Source organism: Cebus imitator, unplaced genomic scaffold (assembly GCF_001604975.1).
Source record: "Cebus imitator isolate Cc_AM_T3 unplaced genomic scaffold, Cebus_imitator-1.0 Scaffold216, whole genome shotgun sequence".
Taxonomy (NCBI): domain Eukaryota; kingdom Metazoa; phylum Chordata; class Mammalia; order Primates; family Cebidae; genus Cebus; species Cebus imitator.
Genome location: NW_016107531.1, coordinates 3162050 through 3174413, shown reverse-complemented (window position 1 = coordinate 3174413; position 12364 = coordinate 3162050). Strand labels below are relative to the sequence as shown.

General features: G+C 40.9%; 1 protein-coding gene across 9 annotated transcripts in view; it reads right to left on the bottom strand.

Moving 5' to 3' along the window:
• The window catches only part of MAPKAP1 (MAPK associated protein 1), a 267937-nt gene that overhangs the window by 142341 nt on the left and 113232 nt on the right, over nucleotides 1-12364 (bottom strand). For all 9 annotated transcript variants that reach the window (XM_037745939.1, XM_017549147.1, XM_037745940.1 and 6 more), the window contains one exon: nucleotides 7035-7207. In XM_037745939.1, coding sequence (XP_037601867.1) covers nucleotides 7035-7207 — 173 coding nt within the window. The remainder of the gene's footprint in view (nucleotides 1-7034; nucleotides 7208-12364) is intronic.

Below are 12364 nucleotides of genomic sequence, written 5' to 3'. Positions count from 1 at the left end.
GAGGTTTACAAACTAGTATAAGAGATAATCTCTATTTTGGTTTTGGAATTCTACATGTAAAGAAAGTGTTAATTACATTGTTTGAATCTTCCTTAACCTTAGCAATTTTGGGTCTGTTTGTTCATCAGTTTCTGATAGGAAGGTACTGAAATGTCCCGTTTCAATTATGCATCATTCAGTGCCTCCTTATAATTCCCTTAATATATTGAGACTGTTGTAGATGTGTTCACAGGCCTATTATCTTAGTGGACTACTCCTTATTTCATTATGTAGTTTACCAAAATATCTCTATTGTTACGTTTTTGCCTTAAATTCTACTGTTTGAGTCACTTCCAAACCCTCACTTCAATCCCCATCTCCCTTGGCCAAGTGAAACTGAAGGCTCTGGCCAATGGGAGAGGAGAAGGCAGAACAGCCACCTGACAGCTTTTGGACTGGGAAGGAACTAGGGAGGGAGAGAAGGGGTAACTATGCGTCATTTTATTTTAGGTATGTGTCTATTGAGTAGTATAACACTAAAAAAATTGTTTTAAATATAATTTCATAAATTATCTTCTAATAAGTGAGTTGTTTGTATTTATTGCAACTAATGATATATTTGGACAAATCTACATCTTACTTTATGTTGTTTCTTGCCTCTTTTCTCAGCTTCTTTTTATTTTTCTTCCATACCTTCTGTTGAATTGATACACTTTTATTCCCTATTTTTCCCTTTACTGTTTAGAAAGCTATTGGACTTTTTTCTTCTTTAGTAGTTACTCTTAAATGTTTAATAAAATGTGTGGCTAACATTTTCCTAATTTCACTTATTCATATATCTAAAGTTACAGTCATTCTATTCTCAGTCTGAACACAAGCTCAGGATGCTTTAGTTACCCACTGAACTTTCCCTCCCTTCTTCCATAATATAACTGTGTAAAATTTCAGGTCATATTTTAAAACACACACACAAATTACTTTCGAAGTTTTACTTTGCAGTCAGTAGTTAACCAGATTTACCAACATATTTTATGAATTTCTTTGTCCACCACTATCTCTTGCAACCAATTCCTTTCCTCAGTGCCCAGCTTCTTTCTTGATGAAATGAGGCAGTTCTTTAAACCAGTGGTCACCAAAGCATGGTCTGTAGACCTCTAGGGATCCCTAAGGCAAAAAATATTTTCATAATACCACTAAAACGTTGTTTGCCTTTTTCACTGGGCTGACATTTACACTGACAGTATACAAGCAATTGTGGGCAAAATTACTGGCACCTTACCATGAATCAAGGCAATGGCACCAAACTGTACTGGTAGTCATTGAATTCTTCATTGCCATGAATAGCAAAAAAGTAAATTAATAACATAAAAGTACAATTCCACCTAATGTTCTTCAAGCAGCAGCAAAGATGACTGCTTTATAACAGTCACAAGACTAAAAAGTTTAAGAACTAGCTACTTTAAATGAAAGAACACGTGTGGCAAAATCTTATGGTCTTTGTCAAAAATTGCCTTGAACAATCATCGTAAAATGGGGTTACAGTTATTTTTCCTCAGCACTTTGAAGTTATACTAATGTCTTCTAGCATCTTCTGTGGCTGATACAGAGTCTGCTGTTAGTCCACTGTGGTTCCTTTGTTGAGAATATTTGTCATCTCTCTGGTAACCTTTAAACCTATACTTCCACTATACCCTTGATATTCATTACAATGTATCTAGGTATGAATTAGCATTTATTTTTATTTTTTGGAGACGGAGTGTCACTCTGTTGCCCAGGTTGGAATTCAGTGGCGTGATCTTGGCTCACTGCAACCTCAGCTTCTTGGGTTCAAGCAATTCTCCTGCCTCAGCCTCCTGAGTAGTTTGGCCTCTAGGCATGCGCCACCACGTGCAGCTAATTTTTGTAATTTCAGTAGAGATGGGGTTTCACTACGTTGCCCAGGCTGGTCTTGAACTCCTGATGTTAAGTGATCCTCCTACTTCAGCCTCCCAAGTACTGGCATTACAGGCGTGAGCCACCATGTCCAGCCTGTTTTTTAAACTTTTATTTTTGAAATGATTATATTCTCACAGGAAGCTGGGAAAATGATGCACAGGGTCCCCCAAATCTTTCACTCAGATTTCCCCAGTGGCAACACCTCATATAATTATAGTCCAACATCAACACCAGGGAAATTGACATTGGTGCAATACTGTTAATAAGACTATAGACATTACTCAGTTTTCACCAGTTTTTACATGTACTTGTATGTGTGTTGTGTGTAATTCTACACACTGGGTTGCATGTATATATTTGTGTCATCATCACCAGGCTACAAAACTGTTCCATCATGACAGAGCAGCTCTTTTTCACCACCCGTTGACAGTTGCACTGCCTCCCTAACACTGTGCCTGTCCTCTGGCAGCCACTCAATTGTTCCCCATTTCTACACTTTTGTCATTTTGAGGATGTTATAAAAATGGAATCGGGTGGTACGAAACTTTGAAATCGGCTTTTTTCACTGTGTGAACCCACCCAAGTCATTGCATGTATGAAAACGGTTTGTTCGTCTTCGGCTGATAGCAGTATTACTTGGTATGGATGTACCACAATGTTTAATCATTTACCTGTTGAAGGACATTTAGGTTGTTTCCAGTTTTAAATATTACAAATAAGGCTGCTATGAACATTTGTATACAGGTTTTTATGTGAATGTAAGTTTTCACTGCTCTGGAATAAATACCCAAGAGGGCAATTTCTGGGTTGTATGGTAAATTCATGTCCAGCTTTATAAGAAACTGTCAAAGTCTTTTCCGGAATGACTATACCATTTTACATTATCAACAGAAATGATGTATGATACAGTGTCTCTACATCCTTGCCAGCAGTTGGTGTCATCACTATTTTTTATTTCAGCTGTTCTAATCGCGTGTGGTTTTAATTTGCATTTTCCTAATGGCCAATGTTGCTGAGCATCTTTTCAGGTGCTCCTCTGCCATCTGTATGTATATCCTCTTCAGTCGTATGTCTGTTTATGCCTTTGCCCATTTTCTGATCAACTGTCTAAACTTTTTACTGTTGACTTTTCAGTTCTTTATATATTCTACATATGTCTTTAGTCAAATATGTGGTTTATGAGTATCTCCTTCCAGTGCATACCTTGTCCTTTCATCCTCTTAACAGGATCTTTTGCAGAATGAATATTTTTAATTTTAATGAAGACCAACTTGCTCTAGGTCCCAAATATTTTCTCCTGTGTTTTTTTTGAGACGGAGTTTTGTTCTTGTTACCCAGGCTAGAGTGCAATGGCGTGATCTCGGCTCACCGCAACCTCCGCCTCCTGGGTTCAGGCAATTCTCCTGCCTCAGCTTCCTGAGTGGCTGGGATTACAGGCACGCACCACCAGGCCCAGCTGATTTTTTGTATTTTTAGTATAGACGGGGTTTCACCATGTTGACCAGGATGGTCTCGATCTCTTGACTTCGTGATCCACCCGCCTCGGCCTCCCAAAGTGCTGGGATTACAAGTGTGAGCCACTGTGCCCGGCTCTCCTGTTTTTTTTTTTTTTTTTTTTCTACATTTTACATTTAAGTTGTGATTTATTTTTAATTAATACAAGATATGTGATTTAGGTTGATTTTTTTCGGCTTATGGAAGTTCAATTGGTCTAGTACCATTTGTTAAAGAAAAAAGTCTCTTCTTCTGTCATTTAATTTGTTCGTGTTTTTAACATCAAACCTACTCATACCTGCCTACAGTTCTGGGAAATTCTCTGGCATTATCTTTTCAAATATTGCTTCCCTGCTATTCCCTTCTTTCTCCACTTCACATGTGGGAGCCTTTGAATCTTTCCACCATGTCTCTTACCTATCATTCTTTGTACCTCTTTATCTCTTTGTACTAGATCCTAGGTTGAATTCCTCAGTATCAGCTGTCTTTCAACTCATTCTCTCTTGAACTGTGTCCAGTTTAGAGTTTATCCCAAAGTATTTTTTTACCTTAATAACTGTATTTTATATTTCCAGTATTGTTTTTTAATTGGTTCTTTTATAAATTCAAATGTGCCTGCTTTTGTTTCATAATTTCCTAGAAGTTAACCAGGAATGTCGTTCCTTCCTTCATCTCTGGTGATCTTAAACATATTTGAAATTAATTTTCAGATTGCTTTATTATATTCTGTTTCCAAATTCATCTCCTGATTATTGTCTGTGTTTATTGGTACTGGCTATCCTTGTGGGCTTTGGAATTTTAATTTGCTAAGCTCCTCTTGAATGAGAACCATTGCTTGCTCTCTCTCTCCACTCACCGTCAGTGCTTTTACAGATATTGCCGCCACCTTCCACCCTCATCCAAACAGAGGCCTCCAGACCAGAACCAGGTCTTACACTGACAGCTCAGGGTTCCTGTATTTTGGTAATGGCAGGGATAACATCAATCCAGTCATGCCGCAGTCAGGTCCTGGTTGAACTGCTCTTTCTATTCTCTTGCACCACAGAAACACAACTTTAAATAAGCCACAGACCCAAGCAGCCTTGTTCGGCTTCTTTTCATAGTATGACAGTCTCCCCCCAGCTTCTAGTTTCTAAAACTGTCATTTCCTCTGGTCCCCATCAGGCATGCAGTTCCTTTGGTCCCATACCCTCATGCAGTATTTCCCACTCTTTTTGACACCACGACATATGGAGAAAATAACAATATTTGCATAGTACACAGGCAGATGGATGAGACTGTTCCCTTACCCAGGAATGATTGGCTGAGGGCTCTGATCATCACCCATTCCCTGACGAGCTGCCCTGAAGCCTGAGAAAAATCAGCATTTCATACACTGGTAAATTCATTCCCAGCATGCTCTGTGGACAGTAATACCCTACAATAATGGACTCCTAGCACACTCTGCCTGTTTCTGTAGTTGGTTCTATTTCTAGTCCACAAGGATGTTTATCTTGTTATTAAAGTACAAATATGTTACTATGTATTTGGAAGAGAATACAGAATTTAAAGCATGAACTTAAAGGTCCATCACAATCATGCTTTTCTCTCTGTTAGAACACCCTCCTCTCAACCTCTCTGCATGACTTTTTCCTACTGCTCCCTCAGGTTTCAGTTTAGATGTCATTTGATCAAGGGAGATTTTCATGACTGCATTTTCCCTCCCAAATGTGGGGTTAATCTCTTTGTAAGCACCTGATTTTACATGTAATTGTACTGTATTGTTATTAACTATTTACCTTAAACAGAGAGGTCCCTGATGGCAGGAACTGCCTATTTCGCTTCTGTATTTCCAGATCTAGCACAGTGCCTGCAATAAGTACAAATTCAATAAATATTTTCATTTCACCTATAACAGAGTTCCATGGTGGAGAATGTAATAGTGAAGAGATGGTGCTCTGGAGTCAGAAATTGTTGGGTTTAAATCCTAATTCTACCACTTACTGTGTGACTTAAGAAAGCTAGTTAGCTTCTCTAAGTTTAGTTTCCTCATCTATAAAATGTACGTTCAAATCCTATCTCTGTTACTTACTAGCTGTGTAACCCTGGCCAAGTTCCTCTCTTGATTTCAGTACCAGACCTAAGTGATGTTTTAAAAATTAAATCAGACAACATCTATAAAGTCACTAGTTCTGTGACTCCTTCTCCTGTTTCCTTCTTCCCACTTCATGGGGAAAAGGGAGGACATCACAGCTCACCCTTCAGAAGTGGCGCTGGCTGAACCATTTTCTAAGCCTAGGTGGCATCTTGGTGAAAGGCTTTCTACTGCCACCAGAGCTTTGTGTCTACAACGTATTCAGGCAAAGTAGAGGGCAATGTCAATAAGAATTTGAAATGATTTTATGTGCCATATTTAATTTACCTAAAGAAATTTAGTATAGCTAAAGAAAAATAAAAACAAAGAAGGGCTGACTGGATCATGCTAACTCTGAAAATGTGAGATGGGAAGAGGACATCTCCATGAAAATCCTTTTTTTTTGAAATGGAGTCTCACTCTGTCGACCCAGCTGGAGTGCAGTGGCACCATCTCGGCTCACTGAAACCTCTGCTTCCCAGTTCAAGTGATTCTCCTGCCTCAGCCACACAAGTAGCTGGGATTACAGATGACTGCCACCATGCCTAGCTAATTTTTCTATTTTTAGTAGAGAAAGGGTTTCCCCATGTTGGCCAGGCTGGTCTCGAACTCCTGACCTCAGGTGATCTGCCCACCTCAGCCTTCCAAAGTGCTGGGATTGTAGGTGTGAGCCCCCACCCAGCTGAGAGTCATTTTTAAAATGAAGGCATTTACTACATTTTGCTGTGTTCTAAACCCTACTGCTGGAAAGAGCATGTAAAACTAGAAGAGGATGCCTATCAGATAAAAAATGCAAGTAGGGGAGAGGGAATTCAGCAAAGCATTTTAAAGTTCAAATTATAACGTAGAGGCATAGAGAACCTACTTTCAAGCACATTTTAAATAAAATTATTTAATGAAAAGCAGAGCCTAGTGACTGGAAGAAAATTTGAGCCATTAACTGATAAAGAAAACTAAAATTCAGACCAAAGGTTCTATAGGAGGCAGAAGGAAATAATGCAAAAACCTTGGCATCAAACAGACCTGGAATCAAATCCTGACTCTGCTGTTTCTCACTGTGCAACCTTCAGCCAGTAACAACTCTGAATCTGAGCTTCCACCTCTGCGGAATGAGGATCATTACCCTCGCCTCCCAGGATGCTGGGAGGATCAAACAAGATTCCAGATACCGGCTATGAAGTGCCCAGCCCAGTGCCCAATGCATGGTTGGTGTTCAACAAAAATCAATCCCCGCCCTTTCCCTTCCAGGGTGCTTTTTTTTAGCAGGGATCATAAAAATGTTTGGAAATTGCTAAAAATCCATGTTGTCATGTCTGGAATTCACATTCTAAGTCTATTTTGCAAGCTGATTCTCTGAGATGCACAGGCGTGAGACCTGGTAAGCACCCAGAGCTGCATCAGCGCAGAGGTGTGGTTCCAGGCCAATGCCTAGAAAGACTGACCAGCCTAGAAGACACCTTGGGTGGCCAAGAGACCGCCAGAAACTAGAGCAGCCAAAAAGAGAAAGGATTACTTGAGCTTCGGCTCCCGTCCTTCGCTTGTATACTGCCAGCAGATGAGCCCGATCAGGTCCTGCACCCTGGCGCTGGCCATTGTCACCACGGTCATTGGCAGCAGTCTGTCCTGGCTCGAGTGCAGAGGGAGGTAGACATCGATCTTCTTGGTTGCCGTTGTACCTACATGACCCTGTGGACAGAGGACATGCATAAGAGCAAAGCACACTGCCACAGTTATACAGAGCTGACTGCTCTCCAGACCTGTGGACAGCACAGCCATTTTGCATCCTTTCTGTACAGACCTGCTGTGAGCCTGGAATGGTCCCAAAGTGGAAACACTGTCTAGTTTCAAGGATTATTTTTCCTTAACTTTTCATTTTCTAACAAACTAATGATCAGGATCTGCCAGCAAGAAGTTAAATGAGCACCACAACTAAGAGGAACAAGTAAGAGTGGTGAGCAGAGTTGATGTTTGGTGTTAGAAGGCTGGCTTTGCTACTAATTCAGTGTGTTCATAGACCATAGCACTAGGTGCCCTCACTGGAAACTGCTATGTCCCTCCTTGAGACAGTGAGGTGAGCTGCCTGGGAAGCTGCCATATTCTCCCAGGAAGGATTTAGGCCAGCGGCACTGAAACAAGTGCTTGCCTTCTCAGAGACTATGCGGGCTAGTTCCACTGCACAGTACATCTGTTTACTTCAATACCGCACAGGTTCAAGGGCCCTTTGGTCTTCCGTGATTGCCTTAACCACCATCCCCACACTGCTGGACATAGTCCTGATCCCTCCCACACACCTACCACTCCTCCCTCCTGAGTCTTCCACTCTGCCCTCAAGAGCTCCTGCACTAATCAGCAAACACCCATAAATCCTCAGCTACTTTTTAAAACCATTTCCTAATCAGGCCAGGCGTGGTGGCTTGCACCTGAAATCCCAGCACTTTGGGAGGCCAAGGCGGGCAGATCACGAGTTCAGGAGATCAAGACCATCCTGGCTAACGTGGTGAAACCCTGTTCTCTACTAAAAATACAAAAAATTAGCCGGGCGTGGTAGCACATGCCACAGTCCTAGCTACTCAGGAGGCTGAGGCAGGAGAATCACTTGAACCCAGGAGGTGGAGGTTGCAGTGAGCTGACATCACGCCACCGCACTCCAGCCTGGGTAACAAAAGCAAGACTCCATCTCAAAAAAAAAAAAACAAAAAAAACTAAAAACCATTTCCTCTACTGCTGGGACTTCACAGAACTTGCTGTTGAGGTTACTGTCTCCTCTGCTGTCCTGTTAAAAGAGGACTGCTTTGATTTTTTTTTTTTTATAACCCCTACATCGTCAAGGCATGCAACAGTAGGCATCCTTGTCCCCACTAACACTTCCAAACTAGTACTTCCTCTTTCATGAAAAACTCCTTGTTCTTTTGAGGCCCAGGCCATCCAACGACACCATCCTCTCCCCCTCCTTTTTTGTTTCTGTTATCCGCCAACCTTCTGGCCATTCCCCTCCCTCACAGAAGGCTTGCATGCTGGCTCAGTCTTCTTTCCCACCCACGCAATATGTTCACTATACAGAGTATACAGAAAAGTGTCACAGAAAACGAGTTCAAATCGGAACACTTGATTGTCCCTCACTCCCTCCTATCCCAAGTCAAAACGACAGTCCCCCCTTATTTTAATAATACGTGCTGCCATCACTAAGCCAGCTGTTCATCTCAACAGTCTTGATGCTTCTTCTTCCCTCATACCCCTCATACTGCCTATCTACTCTATTAGGAAGTTCTAATGTCTCTACTGCAAAAAATACATTTCAATGGGTAAAGTATAGTCTTCTCAACAATTGATGTTGAGACAAATGAATAGCCACATGCAAAACAATGAATTTGGACTCCTGCCTCATACCATATACAAATATTAATTCAAAACATATCAACGATCTAGATGTAAGAGGCAAAACTGTAACATTCATAAATGGAAACAGGTGTAAATCTTCACAACTTTGGATTAGGCAATAATTTCTTTAATATGACATCAGAAGTATAAACAACAAAAGAAATAAATTGAACTTCATTAAAATTAAAAACCTTTGTGCCTAGGCTGGGCGTGGTGGCTCATGCCTGTAATCCTAGCACTTTGGGAGGCCAAGACAGGCAGATCACTTGAGGTCAGGAGGTCGAGACCGACCTGGCCAACATGGTGAAACTCCATCTCTACTAAAAATACAAAAATTAGCTGGGTGTGGTGGTGAGCACCTGTAATGCCAGCTACTCGGGAGGCCAAGGCAGAAGAATAGTTTGAACCTAGGAAGCAGAGGTTGCAGTGAGCTGACATCATACCACTGCACTCCAGCCTGGGCAACTGAGCAAGACTCTGTCTCAAACCAAAAACCAAAAAACATACAAAAAAACACTTTTGTGCCTAAAGGATATTATCAAGATAGTAAAAAGATAATCAAAAGAATGGGAGAAAATATTCACAAATCATCTATCTGGCAAGGGTCTACTATCCAGAATATGTTAAGAAGTCTTACAACTCAACAACAAGATGAGAAAAAAATGTTTTTAATGGGCAAAGATTTAAACAGACATTTCTCCAAAGAAGATATACAAATGACCAATAAAAACATGAAACTGTTCCATATCATTAACCATAATGTAAATTACTTCTTACCCACTACGCTGGCTATAATTTTAAAAAAAGCAAAAACATGAAACGGTAACAACCCAAAGAACACTGAAAATAGCAAGGGTTTGTGAGGATATGGAGGAACCGGAATCCTCATACACTGCCAGTGGGAATGTAAATGATGCAGTCATTGTGAAAATGTTTGGCAGTTTCTCAAAAATGAAACATAGAGTTACCATATGGTCAAGCAATTCCTTTCCTAGGTATATACTCCTGAGAACTAAAACTACATGTTCACATTAAAACTTGGACAAATGTTCACAGCAGCATTATTTCTAATAGCCAAACAATAAAAACCACCCAAACGTCCATTAACTAATGAATGGATAAACAAAATCCTTACAATAGAATATTATTCAGCCATGAGAAAGAATGAAGTACTGATCACACAACATGGATGTACTATGAAAACACTATGTTAAGTGAAAGAAACCAGACATGAAAGGCCACTACTATATGAACCCATTTATATGAAATGTTCAGAACAGGCAAATCCATAGAGGCACAAAGTAGATTAGTGTTTGGCAGAAGATGGCAGGGGTGGGAAACGGAGATATGAGGTTTCTTTTGGGGGTGAAGAAAATGTTCTGAAATTGGTAATAACAGTTCATAACATTGTTAATATGTTAAAATTCCACAGAACTACACACTTCAAAATGGCTAAAATGACAAATTTTATGTGTTTTATCTTAAGAAAAAAAGTGAAAAATACATATTTCAAAACCATCTCACTTCTTTCCCTCTCCACTGCCACCAAAATCACCATCAGGTCTCACATGAACTATTGTAACAGGTTCCCAATTGTCCTACAGGACTCTTGCTTTATCCAATTTGTTCTCTACACATGAGTTAGATCTGTTTTTTAAACTCAGATTTGATCATACTACAACCTGTTTAAATTCCTTCGATGAGTGGCTCCCAAACACTGAACAAAATCCAAACTCCTTGCAACATCCAACAAAGCACTGCATGATCTGGCCCTGTCTACCTCTTTAACATCATCCACTGCACTCCCCCACCTGCTCATCAGACTTCAGCAACACTGGCCGTCTGGAAGAGCCCTTAAGACTCCTGCACGTGTGCCTGTGTGTACCCTGCTTGCATTTCCCACTTCCTAGAGCTTGGCAGGTGCTGTTCACTGTATCTTAAGAGACTCTGTTCATGGGCTTTGCATGTGTGACTCCTCATCCTCTAATGCGTGCCCTGGGCAGGTTACTGAACCTCTGTGCTTCTGTTTCCTCAGATGTAAAATGAGGATAACGGTAGGACCTACCCATCACAAGACCCTTTGTGAGAATCCTCCTCAAAGAAACCTTCACTGTTAACACTCCTTTCAGTTATTCTATCACACATGTCCTGTTCATTTCCTTCAGAGTGCTTAACAATTGAGATTATTTATTTATGTACATCTTCAGTGTATGCTTTCACCACGAAGTTTCCTCTGAACTTCCATGAGAGCAATGTTAATGGCTGCTTTATTTACTGTTCCATACCTAATGTCTGGCCCTGTGCCTGGCACATAGAAAATCCTGGGGAAAAAGTCTGTTGAACTACAGAATGAATGTATGAATGACTCAAGTGCCTGCCAGGACACATGGCAGGAACTGAGTAAATGTTAGTCTTCTCCATCCCACTTGCCCTTCCTCTATGGGTTGGTTTCCTGGTCATAGATGAAAGTGGAGGGTCTTGAGCAATCATGTGGTTCCATCTTTCACTCTCTATAATTCTATCATTTTGAGGTGAAAAAGAAGGTCAGTACAAGGTAAGAAAATATATAAAGTCAGTTTAAAAAACATTTTTAGAGTAATTCCATTTTGCATATAACCTAGCATCCATCATTAGACTGCCTGATTCTTCCCCCTGAGCCTCATCTGCATGTTATAAAGCAACTAGTAAAAAAGTAATTCTACATATTGTATGCACCCACACTCGCTCTCTCTCTTGCACCCTCTCTCTCTCATATGCAAACACACGTGGGCATGCACACATACCCTTGCATGGTTTTCAGCTCTGAAATAACAATTTCAATGGCTAAAAAAGACTTCACTAAATAACAAGTGTTTTGCCTTGTTGGGCAGGCAAAGGGTTACAATGAAAACAGTGGCAACCTTTCTGGAGTGGATTGATAGCCCTCATATTACCGTCCTTTTCAGACCCAGATCAGTTGCTTGTCATTGCTCTCTCTTTTTAATTCTGTTTATTCCCCTTCCTCCTGAAGCACTAGAATTAAGAAGCTACAGTGATCGCAATATCTCAAGACATGAAGACTGAACGAGATGACAAATTTGAATGTGTTTCATAAACTGTAAAGTGCTTTAGAAATGTAGAGCAGTATGCCACAAAGGGCCTCTGTGTTGAAATTAGACCCATTTCTATTACTCAAGCCTGCTACAAGGTCGCATGAGGCCAAAAATGGGTGCTGCAGGAGCCCTAATAATAACACTGATTATTGTAACAACAGGTAGCATTTAGGCCAGGCGCTGTGGCTCACACCTGTAATCCCAGCACTTTGAAAGGCCGAGGTAGAAGGATCACCTGAGGTCAGGAGTTCGAGACCAGCCCGGCCAACATGGCAAAACCCCATCTCTACCGAAAATACAAAAATTCACTGGGTGTGGTGGCGGGCACCTGTAATCCCAGGTACTGAGGAGGCTGAGGCAGGAGAATCACTTG